We start from the raw sequence: 24363 nt of genomic DNA on the forward strand, positions 1-24363 counted from the left end.
CAATAGATGCAGAGAAAGCTTTCAACAAAATTCAACACCCATTTATGATAAAAACCCTGAAGACAGGAGGCATAGAGGGAACTTTCCTCAACATAATAAAGGCCATATATGACAAACCCACAGCCAACATCGTCCTCAATGGTGAAAAACTGAAACCATTTCCACTAAGATCAGGAACAAGACAAGGCTGCCCACTCTCACCACTCTTATTCAACTTAGCTTTGGAAGTTTTAGCCACAGCAATCAGAGAAGAAAAGGAAATAAAAGGAATCCAAATTGGAAAAGAAGAAGTAAAGCTGTCACTGTTTGCAGATGACATGATACTATGCATACAGAATCCTAAAGATGCTACCAGAAAACTACTAGAGCTAATCAATGAATATGGTAAAGTAGCAGGATACAAAATTAATGCACAGAAATCTCTGGCATTCCTGTACACTAATGATGAAAAATCTGAAAATGAAATCAAGAAAACACTCCCATTTACCATTGCAACAAAAAGAATAAAATACCTAGGAATAAACCTACCTAAGGAGACAAAAGACCTGTATGCAGAAAATTATAAGACACTGATAAAAGAAATTAAAGATGATACAAATAGATGGAGAGATATACCATGCTCCTGGATTGGAAGAATCAATATTGTGAAAATGACTCTACTACCCAAAGCAATCTACAGATTCAATGCAATCCCTATCAAACTACCACTGGCATTTTTCACAGAACTAGAACAAAAAATTTCAAAATTTGTTTGGAAAAACAAAAGACCCCGAATAGCCAAAGCAATCTTGAGAATGAAAAACGGAGCTGGAGGAATCAGGCTCCCTGACTTCAGACTATACTACAAAGCTACGGTAATCAAGACAGTGTGGTACTGGCACAAAAACAGAAAGATAGATCAATGGAACAGGATAGAAAGCCCAGAGATAAACTCACGCACATATGGTCAACTTATCTTTGATAAAGGAGGCAGGAATGTACACTGGAGAAAGGATAGCCTCTTCAATAAGTGGTGCTGGGAAAACTGGACAGGGACATGTAAAAGTATGAGATTAGATCATTCCCTAACACCATACACAAAAATAAGCTCAAAATGGATTAAAGACCTAAATGTAAAGCCAGAAACTATCAAACTCTTAGAGGAAAACATAGGCAGAACACTGTATGACATAAATCACAGCAAGATCCTTTTGGACCCACCTCCTAGAGAAATGGAAATAAAAACAAAGATAAACAAATGGGACCTAATGAAACTTCATGATTCCTTTTGCACAGCAAAGGAAACCATAAACAAGACCAAAAGACAACCCTCAGAATGGGAGAAAATATTTGCAAATGAAGCAACTGACAAAGGATTAATCTCCAAAATTTATAAGCAGCTCATGCAGCTCAATAGCAAAAAAACAAACAACCCAATCCAAAAATGGGCAGAAGACTTAAATAGGCATTTCTCCAAAGAAGATATACAGACTGCCAACAAACACATGAAATAATGCTCAACATCATTAATCATTAGAGAAATGCAAATCAAAACTACAATGAGATATCATCTCACACCAGTCAGAATGGCCATCATCAAGAAATCTAGAAACAATAAATGCTGGAGAGGGTGTGGAGAAAAGGGAACACTCTTGCACTGCTGGTGGGAATGTGAATTGGTACAGCCACTATGGAGAACAGTATGGAGGTTCCTTAAAAAACTACATATAGAACTACCATATGACCCAGCAATCCCACTACTGGGCATATACCCTGAGAAAACCATAATTCAAAAAGAGACATGTACCAAAATGTTCATTGCAGCTCTATTCACAATAGCCCGGAGATAGAAACAACCTAAGTGTCCATCATCGGATGAATGGATAAAGAAGATGTGGCACATATGTACAATGGAATATTACTCAGCCATAAAAAGAAACGAAACTGAGCTATTTGTAATGAGGTGGATAGACCTAGAGTCTGTCATACAGAGTGAAGTCAGTCAGAAAGAGAAAGACAAATACCGTATGCTAACACATATATATGGAATTTAAGAAAAAAGAAATGTCATGAAGAACCTAGGGGTAAAACGGGAATAAAGACACAGACCTACTTGAGAATGGACTTGAGGATATGGGGAGGGGGAAGGGTAAGCTGTGAGAAAGCGAAAGAGAGGCATGGACATATATACAGTACCAAACGTAAGGTAGATAGATAGTGGGAAGCAGCCGCTTAGCACAGGGAGATCAGCTCGGTGCTTTGTGACTGCCTGGAGGGGTGGGATAGGGAGGGTGGGAGGGAGGGAGACGCAAGAGGGAAGGGATGGGGGAACAGATGTATATATATGACTGATTCACTTTGTTATAAAGCAGAAACTAATAAAACAAAAAAAACAAACAAAAAAACCCCAAGAAAATCCAGGGTGTGTGCCTCATTGTCATGAAAGCTATGGGTAAGTACCATAGAGTTGAGGTATCCCAGTTCCTCTTCCTTCTTGGCAGCATTTATTCTCATGTGTTCAGGTATCTTATAGTCTGGGGCTGTCTTCAAATTGAAGTCTCCCATATACAATTGGGCCTCTTTGATGGCTTGAACATCTTTGGGATCTTCATAGTCATCATCAGGTTTACTCTTGTACCTATCAGAAAAACAGAAAACTCAGCCATAAACGTGACAATAAACTCTGATTTGTCTACTTTAGGCATATAATCAAATTTAATCATGAAGCAAAAGCATAATTCTGAGTCTGTGGTGCTGCCTTTTCCTATAGAGCCCAAGATTTTTTTTATGTTAATGGCTATTTTTAAAGCACCTCAAGCAAAATAATAAGTAATAAATAAAAAATAAACAACTAGATGGTGCTGAAATAATCTGAATCATTCTTAGGCTTTGGTTAACTTCAAAGTAATTTAGATCAACATTGTTATTTATCCCCTCAAGAGAAATTACACTTTGGATACAGGTTTGTTGTTGTTGTTGTTTTTTAATCACTAAAATGTTAAAGTTTTTAAAAAACATAAGCGACTGTCATAAAGTTTGTCATAACATTTTCAAAAAAAGGCATGTGATTCAAAATGATAGCACGAGTATATATGTATTTATCTCCCTCTCTTTTCCCACATTCCATGGAAATGGCACTGTGGGGTGTCAAAGGAAGTAAATCACTAGGAAAGTTGAGAATGGGATAGAAAACCATGAGCAAACTAGTGATAGAGATACATTTCTAGAAGACAGAAAGAAGATGAAATTGTATTAACGGATAAACCAGACCAATGAAAACTCTAGTCCCAGATACCCCCAGGAGAAGGCTATAAAAAGAATTGGATTGGGTCTTCTTGATAGAGTTCCTAGGAGGGTCCAAGCAAAGATGGAGCAGGTATGGAGCAGGGAATGGAATGTTAGACACTATTTGGTAAAATTAATTAGAGGATTGAAAAGGAATGCCTGAACCAGTTGAGCCCTCCCAGCTTTCCCATCTACACACATACAAGGCAGTAGCAACCTTATACATAAACTAAAACTGAAGAACTAATCTCTACAGAAACTGACCTCTCTGCTTGGGAAATACTAAGGTAGCTATGTATGGGTTGGCACCCCACTGGAGGGGATCTTCTTTGGGAGAGCCTAACCTACCTAATTCTTTAAAGTGAAGCCTGTCAGTCAACATGAGCATATAGCTTCAGTCAGCCCTTTAGGGGAAAGCAAACATACGTATAGCAGAGGAAACACATGCCATCTAATGTATTAACTGATAATTGTTCATTTGTGTATAACAGAGCACTAAAAGGAAAGATTAATATTTTTAATAAAAGGAAAGGAAGGAAAGGAAGAAACAAAATACTTCTGCTCTTGCCATGTGAGAGAAACACAGCCCATAATTATCCTCATGCTACAAATAACTAGAACTGAACAAAAATATATAAAACAACTATGTTCAGACATTGAATGATAAGCAGCACAGGACTGTAATTCCTGAGAAAAGTGAAACAAAATAAGTAATCCTTACTGTCTCCTAGTTTCTGCATGGAGGAAATTACCATACTATGGAGTAGGGTTGGAATCCCAGAAATCAGATTTCACAGAGGCCAGAATGGCTAGAATTTTGTGGAAAAGACTATCAGAGCTACACAAAGAAATCTATATAGGGCTCTCTTGAGTTTTTGGCTGAGTATTAATTTGTACACTTGTAATGTGAAACACCATGAAGGTGAACAAAGAACATCTGGGGAAAGTCAAATACTGGGAAGCTGTAAGACAACTAATTCTCATAGTTTACACATGGCTGGGACTTGCTTATGATCCCACCAGCTAAAGAGACCTTGTTAAATGTAGAAGACATTCAGTAGAAACCCCAAAAGAGTCATGCCTTCAAAGTAGGAGAAACAGAAGATTTAGACAATATTATCAATCACCTTGTCCTCATTGACACGTATGGAACAGTACACCCAAGAATACAAGAATACACACTCTTTTTCAAGCACACATTGAACTTTAACTAAGAGACTATATGCAGGCCTATACAATTTCCAATAAATTTAAATGAATTTTAATCACACAGACTATTTTCACACAGACCACAAAAAATTAAATTAGAAATCAAACAGAAAGATATTTTTTAAAACCTCAAAATATTTGGAAACTAAATAGCACATTTTAAAATAAACCACAAGTCAAGGAAGAAATCACAAAGGATACTAGAAAATATTTTGGACTGAATAATAATGAAAATATATCAAAACTAGTGGAATGCAGCTCAGGGCTTAGAGGGAAATTTTTACTTTAAATACTTACATTAGAAGAAAAGTATAAAATCAAAGTTTACACCTTAAACTTAAACCTCAACAAGAAAGAAAAGAGTTAATTAAACCCAATCAAACTAGAATGAAAGAAATGATATAGAACAGAAATCAGTGACATAGAAATCAGACAAACAATATTTTTTTAATCTATAACCAAAAGCTAGTTGCTTAAAAAAATTAATAAAATTGATAAACCTCTTGCTGGAATGATCAAGAAAGAGAGAAGATACAAATTAACTATGTCAAAAATAAAAGAGGAAAACAACAGATACTACAGAAATTAAAATAATAATAAGGGAATAGTATTATTTGAACTATATTATGCCAATAAATCTGATGAAATGCACAAATTCCTTGAAAGACACAAATTACCAAAACTGACCCAAGAAGAAATGGAAGATCTGAACAGCACTGTAATAATTTAAATTTTGAGTTTATAATTTACAACCTTCCTTCAAAGAATACTCCAGGTCCAGTAAAGGTCCCCTTTACTGATAAGTCTTATCAAATATTTAAGGAAGAAATAATACCAAGCCTAAACAAAGTCTTTCAGAAAATAGAAAAGAAAAACTTCAACTCTTTTTATGAAACCACAGTTATCCTGATAACAACCCAGAGAAGACATTGCATAAAAATAAAACTAGAGAACAGTATTCTTCATTAATAAGATACAAAAGTCCTTAACAAATTACTAGCAAATCAAATCCAGCAAAATACTTTTTGAAAATATCAAGTCTATTTTATTTTACTGTTTCATTGAGATATAATTGACATACAATATTGTATTAGTTTAAGGTATACAACATAATGATTTGATATGTGTATATAGCAAAACATTTACCACAATAAATTTAGTTAACATCTATCACCACACACTGTTATAATTTTTTCCTTATACTTAGAATTATTAAGATTGACTCTCTCAGCTCAAATACACAACAGTATTGTTAATAGTCACCACGTGGTAAGTTACATTCCTAGAACTTATTTATCTTATAACTGCAAGTTTGTATTTTTGACCACTTTTACCCATTTCTCCCATCCCCCCCAACACCCCTTGCCTCTAGCAACCACCAATCTGCTGTTTCAATAAGGTCAGATTTTTTTAGATTCCACATACAAGTGAGATCATATAGTATTTATCTTTCTCTGTCAAACTTGTTTCACTTAGTATAATGCCCTCAAGGTCCATTTGTGTTGTCACAAATGGCAGGGCCGCTTTCTTTTTTTATAGCTGAATAATATTCTGTTGTACAGTATATATGTGCCACAACTTTTTTTAATCCATTCATCCATCAGTGGAGATTTAGGTTGTTTTCCTGTCTTGGCTATTACAAATACAATGAATATGGGGGTACAGATATCTCTGAGATAATGATTTCTCATTATCTCAGGAGTGGAATTGCTGGATTATATGGTAGTTCTATTTTTAATAGGAGTGGAATTGCTGGATTATATGGTAGTTCTATTTTTAATTTTTTGAGGAATCCCCACACTGTTTTCCATAATGGCTACACCAACTTATGTTCCCACCAACAGTACACAAGGATTCTCTTTTCTCCACACCCTCACCAACAGTTGTTATCTCTTGTCCTTTTGATGACAGACATTCTAACAGGTGTGAAATGGTATTTCATTGTGGGTTTGATTCGCATTTCCCTGATGATTAGTGATGCTGAACACTTTCACATACCTGTTGGCCATCTGTATGCCTTCTTTGGAAAAATGTCTATTTAGTTCCTCTGTCCATTTTTATTTTATTTGTTATTGAGTTGTATGAGTTCTTTATACATTTTGGATATTAACTCCTTATCAGATATATGATTGCAAATATTTTCTCCCATTCCATGAGTTGCCTTTTCATTTTGTTGATGGTTTCCTTTGATGTACAGAAGCTTTTTATTTAATGTAGTACAGTTATTTATTTTTTGTTTTTATTGCCTTTGTTTTTGATGTTAAATCCAAAACAAATCATTGCAAGGCTGATGTCATGGAGCTTACCACCTATTTTTTTCCTGGAGTTTTATGGTTTCAGGTCTTACATTCAAGTCTTTAATCCATTTTAAGTTTCTTTTTTTGTATGGTGTGAGATAATGGTCCAGTTTTCCCAGCCCCATTTATTGAAGAGACTCTCTTTCCTCATTGCATATTCTTGGCTCCTTTGTCTTAAATTGACCATATACACATGGGTTTATTTCTGAGCTCTCTATTCTATTTTATTAGCCTATATATCTCTTCTTATGCCAGCATCATACTGTTTTGATTGCTACAGCTTTGTAATATAGTTTTGAAATCAGGGAGTGTGATACCTCCAGCTTTGATCTTCTTTCTCAAGATTGCTTTGGTTTCTTGGGGTCTTTGGTTCTGTACAATATTTAGTATTTTTTTCCATTTCTATGGAAAATGCTATTGGCATTTTGATAGGGGTTGCACTGAATCTGTAGATTGCTTTAGATACTATGGATATTTTAACAATACTATGTCTTCTAATCCATAAGCACAGAATATCTTTCCATTTATTTGTGTTTTCTTTAATTTCTATCTCACTGTTCTTATACTCTTTGGTGTACAGATATTTTACCTCCTTGGTTAAATTTATTTCTTAGTATTTTATTCTTTTTGATGCGGTTGTAAATTTGATTTCTTTCTTAATTTCTCTTTCTGATAGTTCATAATTGGTGTATAGGAACACAACTGATTTTTGTGTATTGATTTTGTATCCTGCAACTTTATTGAATTTGTTTATTAGTTCTAATGGTATTTTGGTGGAGTCTTTAAGATTTTCTTTATATAATATGACATCTGCAAACAGAGATGGCTTTACTTCTTCCTTTGGATGCCTTTTATTTCTTTTCTTGCCTAACTACTCTGGCTAGAACGTTCATTCTTATGTTGAATAGAAGTAACAATAGTGAGTATCCTTGTCTTGTTCCTGACCTTAGAGGGAAAGCTTTCAGCTCTTCACCATTGAGTATAATGTTAGCTGTGGGTTTGTCATATATGGCCTTTATAATGTTGAGTTATGTTCCTGCTATATCCAGTGTGCTGTGAGTTTTTATTATGAATGGACGTTGAACTTGGTCAATGCTTTTTCTGCAGCTATTGAAATGATATGATTTTTATCTTTTGTTAATGTGATATGTCACACTGATTTGTGGATGTTCAATCATCCTTGCATCCCTAGAATAAATACCACTTGATCATGGTATATTATCCCTTTAATATGTTGTTGAATTCAGTTTACTAAATTTGTTGAGGATTTTTGCATCTATGTTCATCAGGGATACTGATGCAAAGAAGGGTATGTGTGTGTGACAGAGAGAAAGGGAGATGGAAGCAGAGAGAGCAAGACAGAGTGAGCCAGAGAGTAAAAAGAGCTAGTAAGCTTTTGAAATCTCCACAGATTAAATTTCCACTGATGCCTGAGCTTGGTGGAGCAGCTCAAAAATGATTGAGTAACTACTGTCTAAAGTAAAGCTCATAGAAGCAGAATTCAGTAGCTTCTCCTAAGGCAACACCAGGTTTAGGATTCTGGTCCAAGGTGGTGACATATGAGGCTCCTGAACTCACCATCTCCTACAGATGCACCAAATCTACAGCTATTCACAGTATAATTACCTCTGAAAGAAGTTCAGAAACTAGCTGAATGATTCCCACACGTTGGCTAATGAAAAAATACACATATTGAGATGGATCTTGGCATACTCTCAGCCACTGGGGGCCATTAAGAACAAAGAATATGCCTTGGATAATCACAAAGGTCTAAGAGACAATGAAGATCTCAGGCCAGGCTGAAAGATAAGGCTCATCTCCCATGAGACCAGATGACTGTACTACTGTAAACTACTGTAAAGAATCTGAAAAAAAGCTACTACACCAAGTAAGCTTAGCAACATCATTAGATTAAAGATAAATATGAGAAAAATCAATTGAGAGGAGTTCCACTTCCAGGAAGATGGAATAGACCCACATTTTGCTACTTTTTCCAGCAAGCAGAAAATAAAAACCCTGGACATTATATATAAAACAAATATAAGAAGATTCTGAAAGGTGAAAAGGAGGTAGGCCACAAAAAACCTTGGGACCCAAGGAAGTATATGATGGCAAGTTCTCCGGGTTTTATTTTTGCCTTGTATATCTCAGAACTTGGAGCTAAAGAAAACAGAAACTCATGTCATATGATCTGTCAATCCCACTCCTGGACATATATTTGGACAAAATATAATTCAAAAAGATACATGCACCTCTATGTTCATAGCAGCACTATTCACAATAGCCAAGACATGGAAACAACCTAAATGTCCATTGACAGATTAATAGGTAAAGACGATGTGGTACACATACACAATGAAATACTACTCAGCCATAAAAAGAATGAAGTAATGCCATTCGCAGCAACATGGGTGGACTTAGAGATTATCATACTAAGTGAAGTTAAGTCAGAAAGAGAAAGACAAATACCATAAGGTATCCCTTAGAAGTGGAATCTAGAATATGACACAAATGAACCTATCTATGAAACAGAAACATACTCACAGACATAGAGAACAGACTTGTGGTTGTCAAAAGGGAGGGGGCATGGGGGAGGGATGGATAGGGAGTTTGGGGTTAGCAGATGCAAACTATTTTATATAGAATGGATAAACAACAAGGTCCTACTTTATAGCACAGGGAACTATATTCAATATCTTGTGATAGAGGCTTCCCTGGTGGTTCAGTGGTTGAGAATCCACCTGCCAATGCAGGGGTCACAGGTTCGAGCCCTGGTCTGGGAAGATCCCACATGCCGCAGAGCAACTAGGCCCGTGAGCCACAACTACTGAGCCTGTGCGTCTGGAGCCTGTGCTCTGCAACAAGAGAGGCTGTGATAGTGAGAGGCCTGTGCACCACAATGAAGAGTGGCCCCTGCTTGCCGCAAGTAGAGAAAGCCCTCGCACAGAAACGAAGACCCAAAACAGCCAAAACACATAAATAAATTAATTAATTAAAAAAAAGAAATCTATAAAAAAATCTTGTGATAAACCATAATGTCTCAAAATATAAAAAAGAATGTATATAAATGTATAACTGAATCACTTTGCTATACAGCAGAAATCAACACAACATTGTAAGTCAACTATGCTTCAATTAAAAAAAAGAAAGAAAACAGTAACTCAGAAACCCCAGTGTGTTTAGACAACAAAAGCCCAACAAAATCCTTCTCTCTCTAGCTAAAGCATCAAGAACAGAATGGCGAGAGAAAAAACTTGTAGACACTAAACTCTCTACTCCAGCCAATTCCACAGAAAAAAAAAATGTGGTGCTACTTCCACCCATGCCAGCAAAGGCCAAGTGGGAGTCTAAACTTCCTCCATCACCAGGCTTTAACAAGGCAACGCAACCCCAACAGAGTGGTGTTAGAGAAAGTGAGTCCTGGGAACCAGGACTTTCATCACCAGTGTGTGGAACAAACCTCCCTACCACAGTGTGAGTGGAGACCCCAAAGGGAATCTGGATTTCCACTCCTGCCTAGCAGTAACAAGGTGATCTACCCCTTCCCCTCCCTGCTGCAGTTGTGTGTGAGGAGCCCTAGTGGAGAGTAATGATTTTCACCATGCTCCACAGTAACAGTGGAGGTCAACTGGAGAGCAAAGTGGTATTAGTGGGAGCCTAGTGGAATCTGGAGCACCAACTTTGACCAGCGAGTAGACCCTGCCTTCCTAAGGTGTCAACTGGAGAAGAATGGGTAACCTGGACTTCTATATTCATAATAAGATGACACTCCTCCTTATCCTGCTGAAATCAGAGAAAGTCAGCTAAAACAGACTGTGATTAGTCATGTATTCATAATGTAATACCTAGAGCAAACACTAAAAAGCTACACAAAATGATGCACTTAAAAACATTACAGATTAATTGTATTGGAACTCTAAAATATTCAAGTAACCACAGGAAAGCAAGAAAAAGAAGAAAAATGAAAAATAGAAAATAGAAAACAAAATATAAAATAGCAGATATAAGCCCTAAACATTGATAATTACATTAAGTGTAAGTGGTCTAAATACACCCAGTGAAGAACTGAGATTGACAGAGTGGGTTTAAAAACATAACCCAACTATATGCTGTCAAAAACACACTAAAGTCAAATGTAGCTATATGAGCAGATTGAAATAAAAGAATGAAAAGTTACACCATCAGTACTGAATGCTTCTCCCCTAAGATCAGGAACAACTTGTGGACACCAGCTCTCCCTATGCTATTTCAACATGGTACTGGAAGTCTTAGCCAGTGCAGTAGGAAAGGAAAAGAAAAGAAGAGGCAAACAGATTGGATACAAAGAAATAAAACTGTCTCTATTCATAGATTACATGATTGTCTACACAGAAATTCCCAAGGAACCTACAAAAATATTCTCAGAACTAATATGACAGTTCAGCAAGTTTACAGAATACCAGATAAACCTACAAAATACAATTTTATTTCTATACCATGAACACATAGGTATCAAAATTAAAAACAATACCATTTACAATTGGTCCCAAAAGTGAAATATCTGTGTGTAAATCTAACAAGATATATATAGGACTTTTATATTAAAAACCACAAAACACTGATGAAATCAAAGGAGATCTAAGTAAATGTAGAGTCATACCATGTCCATGGATTAGAAGACAACATAATAAATATGTCAATTCTCCACAAACTGATAAACAGGATTAAAATAATTCCTAAAGAATTTCAGCAAGATTTTTGGGGGGTAAATATATGAGTTATATGGAAAGGCAAAATAACTAGAATGGTTAAAATAATTTTGAAAAAGAAGAATAAGATGAAAGGAATCAGTTTACCCAATTTCAAGACTTATTACATAGCTACAGTAATCAAGACACTATGGTATTGGCAAAGGGATAGACATATAGATTAATGGAACAGAAAGCGAACCCAGAAATAGACTCACACAAATATGCCTAAATAATTTCTGACAAAGGTGCAAAAGCAATTCAATGGAGGAAAGAGAGCCTTTTCAACAAATGGTGTTAGAGCAATTAGTCATCCACAGGCAAAAAAAAAAAAGATGAAATTACATCTAAATCCCACATTTTACACATCTTACACAAAAATGAACACCAAAATGGATCATAGACTTAAATGTAAAATGTAAAACTATAAAACCTTTAGAAGAAAAATAGGAGAAAATCTTTGGGACCTATGGCTAGGCAGAGTTCTTAGACCTGATACCAAAAACAAGATTCATAGGAAAAAAAAATCAATAAATTGTCTTCAACCTAATTAAAAACTTTTGCTCTGAAAAAGATCCTGTTAAGGGAATAAAAAGACAAGCCACCGACTAGGAGAAAATATTTGCAAATAAAATATCCAACACAGTACTCATGTCTAGAATATACAAAGAACTCTCAAAAGTCAACAGTATAAGATAAACACTGTTATCTGAACATGAGCAAAAGACATGAAGAGATATTTAACCAAAGATATAAAGGTGGAAAATGAATAAATGAAAAGATGTGCTTGTGAAATGAAAGTACCTTTAGAGACCTAAAGATGAAGACCCAAACTATAAGATGTTAGAAGAACGTACAGGAGTAATATCTTCTTAATGTTGGGATAGAACAGAATTTCTTAATTCTTAAAAATCACTGAATATATTAGTAAAATGAAATTCCTAGACCTGAAACTCAAGGGGTCACTGAAGGTCCACCACAGTATCACCACCCTGAAAGATCCACCTAACGACTTTAATATCTCTATCGGTTTCTATTTCTTTTAGTTCTTTATTTAAATACCAATGTCAATAAATGTAAAGATTTTAAAAGACATTTTGAGACTCATTAAAACAAAAGATTTTAGGTAAAAAAACTTACATTTCCTCCCATTCTTTTTTTCGCTGCTGAATTTTCAGTTGGGCCCTTTCAGCCTTTAATATAAGTTTCCTTGTTTTCTCAATTTGATTTTCCACCATAATTTCACTTAGGGTTTTAGGTCGAAATTTCTTCCCTTTTTCTATGATTGATTCTTCTGGCACACTAATACTCCCACCTGTACAGAGAGTCAACATTTTTTTTCAATCTTTTTTAAACATCAAAATAAAACTTTCAAATATTGTTTTTAACCTGCCACATTTTAAAAATCCAAGAATATAATGAATCTGTAATATATATAATAATCTGCAGTATATATTAAGCAACTACCATGAATTAAATCCCATAAGTATTTTAGAATACCAAAATAAAGAGATCTAAATCACAATTTTTGCTCTTCCGAACCTTATTAAAAAGTTGGTGAGATAACAATTAGAGAACAAGATAATGAATAACAGACCACTGACAGATATTGGGAAGCAGGGAAAGAGTGTCTGTAACATGATGATCGGGGAAGGGAAAAGCAAGTGAGTCTTATTTGACATGTATAATTTAAGGTGACATATACCAACTGCAGTGGTCTGTGACCAATCAAAAAACTGGTCAGAAACACACAAATCTAGAATTTAAAAATTACGGGCTTTATCACAGACACATGAAAAAATGCTCAACATCACTAGTCATCAGGGAAATGCAAATCAAAACCACAATGAGATATCACCTCACACCTGTCAGAATTGCTGTTATCAAAAAGACGACAAATAACAAGCGTTGGTGAGGAGATAGAGAAAAGGAAACCTTTGTGCACTGCTGGTAGGAATGTAAATTAGTGCAGTCACTATAGAAAACAGTATGGGGGTTCCTCAAAAAAAAATAGAACTACCATATGACCCAGGAATTCTACTTCCGGATATTTTTCCAAAGGGAAAAAAACCCACTAATTCAAAAAATATATGTGCCCCTATGTTCACTGCAGCATTATTTACAATAGCCAAGATATGGAAGCAACCTAAGTGTCCATCGATAGGTGAACAGATAAAGAAGATGTGGTATACATATATATGTTATACACACACACAATGGAATATTACTCAGCCATAAAAAAATAAAATCTTGCCATTTGTGACAACATGGATGACCTAGAGGGTATTAGACTGAAATAAGTCAGACAAAGAAAAATACTGCATGATTTCTCTAATATGTGGAATCTAAAAAAACAAAACAAATGAACAAACATAATAAAACAGAAACAGACTCATAGATATAGAAAACAAACAGCTGGTTGCCAGAGGGGAGGGGGAGAGGGGATGAAATAGGTGAGGGAGGTCAAGAGGTACAAACTTCCAGTTACAAAATAAATGAGTCTGGGGATGAAATGTCCAGCATAGGAAACACAGTCAATAACGTAGTAATAATTTTGTATGGTAACAGATGATAACTAGACTTATTATGGTGATCATTCTGTAATGTATAGAAATATGGAATCACTATGTTGCATACCTAGAACTAACAGTTTTGTAGGTCAATTATACTCCTATAACAATTAATTAATTAAAATAATTGATTTTATCAGTTATAAGTATCTACTGGGGGAATTACTCTATTTATGTTCAAGTTGCATAGAGATATACTTTGGATATACACAAAAAAAGTTAAATAATATGATGGTCATATAGTTACAAGCTACCATTTCATTTCATATTTCAAATATATGGCACCATGGTAAAATAATAGTTTAATGTGGCCTGAGTGGCCACAGAAAGGCTTTATAGTAAAAGTGTAATTTGTATATATAAAATAGATAACCAACAAGGTCCTACTGTATAGCACACGGAACTATACTCAATATTTTGTAATAACCAATAAGGGAAAAGAATCTGATAAAGAATATAAATATAACAATCACTGTGCTGTACACCTGAAACTAACACAACATTGTAAATCAACTATACTTCAATTAAAAAAATAAAAGTATAATTTGATCTGGATCCCCAAGGACTGGGGAGAATTCAGAGGGGAGAGGAGTGAATTGGTCACTCCATCAGGAACCTGGATGTGGAAGTTTCAGACATAATTAGGAAGCAACAAGCAGGACAATAAGCTAAACGTGCCAATCACGCAGTATGAGAATGAGCTATTGGAAATAAATTAGGGATATTGTGGAAGGATTAAATATGGGGATAATGGTTTCAGATTTTATCCTAGAGGCAGAAAGAAGCCATTAAAGGTTTCTCAATGAAGAGAGTGAACCAGTATTAAGGTCAGTACTGTATCCTGGGCACTAGTCTAGATCTGGCCAGGCTACAGTGACCTTTATCTTTGACTGGGCTCTGCAAGCCATTCCCAGAATTCCTGTCTTCCTCCTACTCACCTGCAGTCATCCTGCAGGCAGTCACAAGAGGCAGGGCACAGGGATTAGAGGCACTATTTTCACATCTGTATTCTCAGCTCATCACTCTGTTTAAAGCATACGCTCTTGGAAAAGAGTGTGAAATGCTGTGTTCTAGCCCTACCCTCTGGGATGGGGCCCAGGAATCTGGGAACAAACACTGCCTAGGAAAACTAGCATCTGGGGAAATCCTAGATTTAAGAACAGCTGGACACGGGAAGTGCTCACAAAAAGATAATTCAACTTTGAAATTTTAATAACTAGGGATTTAAAAGCCTTCTTGTCATTTAGGTTACCTGTATCTCTCTGACTGTCCTTTCTTCCAGTTCCTTCTTTTTCAAACCTCTCAAATTTGCTCGCTCTTCTCTCCGATTGACTTGGCCGTTTGGATTTGGAGTATTTAGAGGGCTTCACAAGCCTATAGGAGGATATCTTGTGATCACTTTGTATGGCATGAACCACAATAGTATCGCTTTCCAATGAATCACGAAATCTGAAGGAAAAAAAAGTATTTGCAATCATCACCATTTTAATCATGCTGCATGATTATTACATAATAAGATCACAATGTACTATGCTGATAAATGATACCATTATATCATGCTGGATCCAAAATTCAACCATGCATATACCAACCCAACAAGGATGTAGTGGAAGTTGAATAGGACTTGGTTAAAGAGCAAGTAGAATTTTCTTCTTAATGAAAACACTAAACATCTCATTATAAACAGTATAATACCATTGTTTTGATAGTATGAAGAGTCAAAAATTTTCAGACAGACTGCAGTTTAAAGGTAAATGGATTATATCAAACTCTGAGGAAATGTAATTCATCTTCCTATCTATTATCTCATTTATTATATATAATATTTCATATATTACATATACGATAGATAACAGGTGGTGATACATGTATGTACATATTACCCTATTTGTCTTTATAAAAAAACATTAAGCTCAGGGATCTGTACTACTCTCCAGTTCAACTTTCTCTTATAGCTCATAGACATCTATCTTTTAAAAGTTCTTCATCAATTTAATTGTTGTTATTTTTTGCTGGTTCACAATTATTTCCTCATCTTTTTATGTCTAAGTTGATTTAAAGATTCAATGTAATTACAACCAAAATCCTAGGTTTTGTCGTGAAAGTTGACAAACTTATTCTGTGCAAAGGACCTAAGCAATATTGAAGGTGAAGAACAATCCAGAGGGTTCATAATATCAGATGTCAAGAATAATTAAGGTCTTGTGACACTAGCACAAAAACAGACGGTCAATGGAATAAAATGAAGTGTTTAGAAACAGACCCACATATATGTGGTTACCGGATTTTTGACAAAAGCATCACTACAATCTAGTAAGGAAAGGATGGTCTTTTCAGTGAATGACAGTGGGCCAACTGGATATCCATATAGAAACAAAAGACACTTGATCTCTATCTTACACCACCCACAAAAATTACCCAAGATAGATAATGGCAAAACAGTAGAGCTTCTAAAAGAAAATGGAGAATTATTTCATGAATTGGGAATAGGCAAAGATTCCTTAACTACAACATAAAAGCACTAACCATAAAAAGTTAGTGAAAATATTGATAAATTACAAAGGAAAACATTGATAAACTAAACTTTATTAAAATTAAAAACTTCTGTTCAAAAAGATACTATAATGAGGATGAAAAGACAAGCCACAGAGTAGAGCAAGATATTTTACATGTGTGCATACACACACATAGATATGTCATACATACATGTCATGTGTATGATGAGACTCATCCAGAATATAAGTCCCACAACCCAATTTTTTTTCCCACAACCCAATTTTTAAATGAACAAAAGACTTGAGCAAACCCCTAACAAAAGAGAATATAAAAATAACCAATAAGTATAGGAAAAGGGACTGAAGATCGTCACTCATCTGGAAAAAGCCAATTTAAATCACACTGAGACACTACTACAGAATAGCTGAAATTTAAAGAGCTGACAATGCCCAGTGATGGCAAGCATAAGTGTTATGGGTTGAATTGTGTCCCCCAAAAAGAATATGAAGTCCTAACCCCCCAGGCACCTCAGAATATGACCTTATCTGGAAATAAGTTCTTAACAGAGGGAATCAAGTTAAAATGAGATCATTAGGGTGGATCCTAATCCAACATGACTGGTGTCGTCATAAAAGGAGAAAAGTTGGACAAGCACAGAGGCAATATTATACGAAGAGACACAGAGAGAACACCATGTGAAGACAGAAGATTTAGAGTGATGCATCTACAAGCTAAGAAACATCAAAGATTGCTGGCCAAGCCATCAGAAGCTCACAAAAAGGCATGGAACAGATTCTCCCTCCCAGCTCTCAAAAGAAACCAATTTAGTCAACAGTTCGATTTTGGTCCCCACAATTATCAGATAATAAATGTCTGTTATTGTAAGCCAGCCTGTCTGTGGTACTTTGTTATGGAAGCCCTAGAAAATGAATACAATGGGAATCAATTGGAATTCTCATACATTGATAATCAGAGTATAAATAAATTGAGCCATTTTGGAGAACTGTTTGTCAGTGTCTAATAAAGCTAAACATGCTTAGAACCTACAGTCTAGCAGTTCCACTCCTGATTATATAGCAAACAGAAATAAGTGCTTATGTCCACCAAAAGACATGCACAAGAATGTCAGCATTATTCATCGAAGCCAAAAAATAGGAACAACTCAAATATCAGCAGTTAAATGGATTAATAAATTGCGGTATAACCATTTAATAGAATATTACAAAGCAATGAAAATGAATGAAGTACTGCTACCTGCATCAACATGGGTAATCTTAGGCATGATACTGAATAAAGAAGCCAGATACAAAAGTGTTCATACTGCAGCTTTCCATGTATGTGAAGTTCACAGACACAACTAATCTACGGTGATAAACATTCATCTTTGGAGAGTAAATATTATCGGGAGGAGGCCATGAGGGAAATTTCTGGAGTGTTATAATGGTTATTTTATTTTTTAAATTTTTTTGAGTTTTTCTTTTTTTGGCTGTGTTAGGTCTCCATTGCTGTGCTTGGGCTTTCTCTAGTTGTGGCGAGCGGGGGCTACTCTTTGTTGCCATGCACAGTCTTCTCATTGTGGTGGCTTCTCTTGTTGTGGAGCACCAGCTCTCGGCACGTGGGCTCAGTTGTGGCTCGTGAGCTCTAGAGTGTAGGCTCAGTAGTTGTGGTGCACAGGCTTAGTTGCTCCGGGGCATGTGTGATTTTCCCAGACCAGGGCTCGAACCCATGTCTCTTGCATTGGCAGGTGGATTCTTAACCACTGCGCCACCAGGGAAGCCCCTTTGGCTCTATTTTAATTTTGACTTTCTAATATATACATGCTCATGTGTTAGTTAGTTATAAAATAAATCGTTTGTTAAAAACCGAAAGTAGGGCTTCCCTGGTGGCGCAGTGGTTGAGAGTCCGCCTGCCGATGCAGGGGACACGGGTTCGTGCCCCGGTCTGGGAAGATCCACATGCCGTGGAGCGGCTGGGCCCGTGAGCCATGGTTGCTGAGCCTGCGCGTCCGGAGTCTGTGCTCCGCAACGGGAGAGGCCACAACAGTGAGAGGCCCGCGTACAGCAGAAAAAAAAAAAAAAAAAAAACGAAAGTAAATATGTATGACATAATTTGGTTTGCAAAAAATTTCGCAGACTTAAACTGGGAAGGAGTGAGCTCAGGAAATCAGTAGCACTGACAAGAGGATTCCTTGAGATTTTAGGAGTTAGTAGGTACTTCAGGAGACCTCTTAATCTGACCACTTCAACAAAGCCACTGGAAATGACTTTCTTCAAATATATGCTCTCAAACATCTTAACTTGCAGAAAATATGGATCCTACCTATTCTGTAGCTTCATTAGGCCAAGTTGGTGCTTCTCTTTTTCCCAAGCTAATTCCTTTTCCACTTGTTGAATTTTATTAGCTGTTTTCCTGTCAATCTCAGCACGAATTTTGGAATCTAGATCAAAATCCTGCAGATAAGTAGATTTGTTCATCAAAATGGGTATCTTTATCGATGGACTTTATCAATCCTATTTCATACATAAATACAGATTTTTAAGGTTTGTCCTCAATTTTATGCCACATCATAACTGTCTCCTAAGTATCATAAACTCTCATTCTAGAAAAAAACAACATATTTTTGATTTTACTGTCACAAAATATGGAGAAAAGTTCCCAGAAATAATTAACAATGATGAAAATACAGTTACATATTAAAAGATTTTTCCCACAGTAAAAACAATGAATGCTAACAGAATATTTGGAGAGTTTAAACAGTTTAAAAAAAAAAAAAGAGGAACTCTCTCCACCCCAGAATAACTACTATTACATAACCACCTGGGCATGGGGTAAAAGTTCATGGCACTTGATCATTAGCTGAACCTTCCCTCCCATGTGACCCCCCCACCTAGGAAAGACAGTAATGTCTTTGGTGTCTTCCGGATATAACCAAGTTCTGGCTGAATATCCTTCACCAAAGGGGCCATTTTCCCCATAAGGATACTTAGGGGCCTCGTGTTTCTTTCCTTCACTCCTGGAAAAATATCAGGGCCTTCATTCACACTAAATTGAAAGTAATTATTCTTTCCAGGTGTGTTGGTGTTTTAACTAATGGTGTATGTAAAATGCTTAGCCACAGAACTTACCTCAGTTGTTCTTTATTTTGAATTATGTAACCATATTCTGCAAGTGTCAACAATTTTCTTAGTAAAATAACAAACATCCTTTAACCATTATAAATTGGTCTTTTAACCAATATAATGAGTTAATCATTATGATTTCACCACAGTTTTTTTTTATATGAAATTGGCTAAGTGCTTCTGGAATTATAGGACTGGGTAACCCATGGGTATAGTCAGGATAAATTCTGAGCTTTTATTTGATTAGGCTCTTGACAGTAATTCCATTTAAGATAATGTAAAAAAAATGAGGAAAAAAGTTATCACTAGGAGGTAGATGGGGCTTTGCAACAAGTCACAGAAGAAAAAAATTTAATACAATATTAGCTTAAACAATTTGGTGATTGTCCCCATAGCTACAACTATACTAAGTCATCTTTTAGAAACTTTGTGGATGAACCAGGTACTATCTTTTCAATAGAGTTGATGAATTATGGAAAAGGAACCACAGAGAATCAAATTATATAGTATGTACCTATCCAACAGTTAAATATCTTGGCTAGGTATGGTAAGGATTGATAACCAGACTCAAACTTATATCTTAGTACCAAAAAAATGTGAAGTAGTTAAATCCAGAAGTAAACTTTGTGTAAAGAGGCTCATCTATATCCAAACCAAGTTGCATGACAAGTTCTACAGTAGTTCAGTTGCTGCCAACACACTGACCGACCAGACAAGGGAAATTTAAAGATGGTTGTAAGTGTTCCTACTTGTTGGCAAAATAGCAGCCTCAATTCAGAAATAGCATATGTTAAAATTAAAATGAAATTTATTTTAGGCTTACTGTCCATTTAAACTGCATATGTTTTGGTAATTCTTCATTCATCTGTAGTAGTTTCTGTAATTGATTCCTTAAAGCTTTGATTCGTTCTCTCTTCTCAGCCTTGATTTCTTCCCCTTCTTTCATTAACTTGTCATGTTCTCTTTTTCTTCTGGCATTCTCAATACTGAAAACAGAAATTTTAAAAGGTAACAGGTTAAAGACAGAGAAACAGCAGAGAAAATTAGTATTTAATAATTTGGAAATTCATTTAACTTGGTCAGCTTTGGTAAAATGTTGGTGTGTTTTGCAAAAGCCCAGTCTTATTAGGTATTGATCAAAAATTCCCATACCTGTAGGCTTTAGGATCTTCAATATCTTCTGGAATTGGCTCTGTTTCTATTCCAAACTGTAGGAAAAGGAGTAAAAGCTTAGCTCCTTTAAATTGCATATTTACCTTAAAATATCTAATAAGTAGTAAATTGAGGGGTTTTATCTGCTAATTTCTAACAACTGTAGGCCTGGAAAGTATTGTCACAAAAAATAAACTAGGGAAAAAAACTTATTTGTTTCTACTTCATTTAAAGAGGTATGTAGAAAAAGAAAATCACATGTATGCAAAATGTTAATATCACCATATTCCCCTCCAAAATACGAATTAGTAATATTCATGTGTTACTAACAAAAAATACACCAAAAAAATCCTCTAGATCATTTATTTTATAGTACTTTTTTTTAGCATATTTCTTTCATACATGCTTTGATTCCCACCACAATACCTCATGTGTATACAAGGAAAAAATTTATGTATATCTTTAAAATTTTAAGTGTTTCACTTGATCTTATCACAGATATTCAGTGAGAAATACACAGAATAATATAATCCCTCTCCTTGAGAAAGAAAGATATGAAATCAGAAACATGACTCTCCCTTTAGAAAGGAAATCAGTTTAAATTAAGAAGCACTATGAAGTAAATCACTTAGAAGTACTTTGTTTATTCAGGTGCTGTGCTGAAAAATGTCTTAGGCTGTTAAAGAAGAGGATTTATAACCCAGTGAATAAAACAAAAAGTCCTAGTTTGCTAGCTAACAAGTTCTTAAGTAAAACTGAACTTATTTTCTATTCTCTTCATAGCACATAGGTCTCTGTTTTGCTATCATTTGTTGTAAAGAAATATTCTCTTTTGATCAAGTTGTTTTATTACAGTACTAGTCTTTATATACATAAAATATAAATCTACATTTATGTAAGACAAGGTTTATGATTTTCATAAAGTGAAGTCATAAAACATGACCAATGTAAGAGACAAGTGATGGCTAATACATTTTAGTTACTATTAATCAATTAGGATACAACTTGACTGGACTCTATTCTTTTATTGCTCAGAGTTAAGCCCCTTGCTTCTTCAATATCAGTTACGATTTCCAGGATTTGATACTGATATCAGCCAACTCTCTCCTGACCTCAGCTGTTTACAATAAATTTGAGTTAAACAAAGGTGCTTCCAAAGAGTTCCAAAACACCTGCCAATTGTTCTCAATCCTGACTGCACTCTAGAACCACGGGGGCTGGGGGGAGGGGTGAATTTAATAAAATACAGTTGGTCCCTTACTTACAATGGTCAACTTGACGACTTTGCATTTGGTAGAAAGCATACTTCAAGTTTGGAATTTTGACCTTTTCCTGGCTAGGGACATGTGGTAGATCCTCTCTCGTGATGCTGGGCAGCTGCTGCAACCACAGCTCCCAGGCAGCCACATGATCATGAGGGTCAACAACTGGTACAACCATTCTGTTTCTCACTTTCAGTACAGTATTCAACAAATTATGAGATAGTCAACACTTCATTATAAAATAGGCTTTGTGGTAGATGATATTGCCCAACTGCAGGCTAAAGAAAGTGTTCTGAGCATGTTTAAGGTAGGCTAGGCTAAGCTGTGGTGTTTGGTAGGTTAGGTGTATTAAATGCATTTTCAACTTATGGTATTTTCAACTTCTGATGGGTTTATCAGGGCACAATCCCATCATATCTTAAGTTGAAGAATATCTGTACTGATGCCTGGGCCTCACTTTCCAAGATTCTGATTTAACCGCTCAGGCTTCTATAGTTTTAAGAGCTCCCCTGTGATTCTAAAATACGGTAAGAACCTCAGACCTATGCAGAGCTTAGTTTTTTATTTTGTTTATTCAATTCTTTCTGATTTTGCCTTCTAAAAAGCAGAGGCTGCTTCAGTGACTTCAGAAATATTGATTGCAGTCATAAATAAAAGGAGACCATTATACAAATGTGGAATGGATTTTTTCTAGCCCATATGGGTTTCCATAGAGAGTTGGCACTAAGTAGAAAGATAAAGATTTTCTTCTTGTTCATACACTTTCCCTTCTGGAAAATTCCTCTTCCTTAGCTTGACCTCATTAGACAACAGTTCATTCTCCAAATTTTGCTGCTATTAATAGAAATGAAAATTTACCTACTCAAATCTTCCCTACATTCTTTGCATATTCTTTTGATATTCTTTTGAAGCAGGCTACCTGTTAAATAGGAAGCCAATGTGTTCACAGGAATTTTAACTTTGGTCTAATACAATTCCTTATTCTTTAGAAGCAATCCTAACAGTTATTAGTCATTTTACCCAAAGGAACCTTTTTTTTTTCTATTGGAGTATAATTGTTTCACAATGTTGTGTTAGTTTCTGCTGTACAACAAAGTAAATCAGCTATATGTATAAATATATTCCCTCCCTCTTGGACCTCCCTCCCACCCTTCCCCCCCATCCCACCCATCTAGGTAATTACAGAGCAGAGCTGAGCTCCCTGTGCTATACAGCAGGTTCCCACTAGCTATCTATTTTACACATGGTAGTGTATATATGTTAATCCTAATCTCCCATTTCATTCCACCCTCCCCTTCCCCCTGTGTGTGCACATGTCTGTTCTCTACATCCTTGTCTCTATTTCTGCCCTGGAAATAGGTTCATCTGTACCATTTTTCTAGATTCCACATATATTCTAGATTCCACATAATTTACAATATTTGTTTTTCTCTTTCTGAGTCACTTTACTCCACATGACAGACTCTAGTTCCATCCACATCTCTACAAATGACCCAGTTTCATTCCTTTTTATGGCTGAGTAATACTCCATTGTATATATGTACCACATCTTCTTTATCCATTTATCTGTTGTTGGACATTTAGGTTATTTCCATGTCCTGGATATTGTAAATAGTGTTGCAGTGAACATTGGGCTACATGTGTTCTTTTGAATTATGTTTTTCTCAGGGTATATGTCCAGTAGTAGGATTTCTGGGTCATATCGTAGTTCTATTTTTAGTTTTTTAAGGAACATCCATACTGTTCTCCATAGTGACTGTATCAATTTACATTCCCACCAACAGTGCACAAGGGTTCCCTTTTCTCCACACCCTCTCCAGCATTTACTGTTTGTAGATTTTTTGACAATAGCCATTCTGACTGGTGTGAGGTGATACCTCATTGTAGTTTTGATTTGCATTTCTCTAATAATTAGTGATGTTGAGCAGCTTTTCATGTGCTTCTTGGCCATCTCTATGTCTTCCTTGAAGAAATGTCTATTTAGGTCTTCTGCCCGTTTTTTGATTATTATTTTTTTTTGATATTGAGCTCCATGAGCTGTTTGTATATTTTGGAGATTAATCCTTTGTCCGTTGCTTCATTTGCAAATGTTTTCCTCCATTCTGAGAGCTGTCTTTTCGTCTTGTTTATGGCTTCCTTTGCTGTGCAAAAGTTTTGAAGTTTCATTAGGTCCCATTTGTTCATTTGTTTTTATTTTCATTACTCTAGGAGGTGGGTCAAAAAAGATCTTGCTATGGTTTATGTCAGAGTGTTTTTTCTGTTTTCCT

General features: G+C 35.7%; 1 protein-coding gene across 2 annotated transcripts in view; it reads right to left on the reverse strand.

Moving 5' to 3' along the window:
* CFAP44 (cilia and flagella associated protein 44) overlaps nucleotides 1-24363 on the reverse strand; it is a 134117-nt gene that overhangs the window by 41229 nt on the left and 68525 nt on the right. For both annotated transcript variants that reach the window (XM_081235768.1, XM_081235767.1), the window contains 6 exons: nucleotides 20835-20890; nucleotides 20506-20668; nucleotides 18883-19013; nucleotides 15320-15516; nucleotides 12638-12812; nucleotides 2440-2617 (listed from right to left, as the gene is read on the reverse strand). In XM_081235768.1, the coding sequence (XP_081091894.1) occupies nucleotides 2440-2617; nucleotides 12638-12812; nucleotides 15320-15516; nucleotides 18883-19013; nucleotides 20506-20668; nucleotides 20835-20890 (900 nt within the window). The remainder of the gene's footprint in view (nucleotides 1-2439; nucleotides 2618-12637; nucleotides 12813-15319; nucleotides 15517-18882; nucleotides 19014-20505; nucleotides 20669-20834; nucleotides 20891-24363) is intronic.

This window comes from Mesoplodon bidens (genome assembly GCF_964165515.1).
Source record: "Mesoplodon bidens genome assembly, chromosome: 5".
Taxonomy (NCBI): Eukaryota; Metazoa; Chordata; class Mammalia; order Artiodactyla; family Ziphiidae; genus Mesoplodon; species Mesoplodon bidens.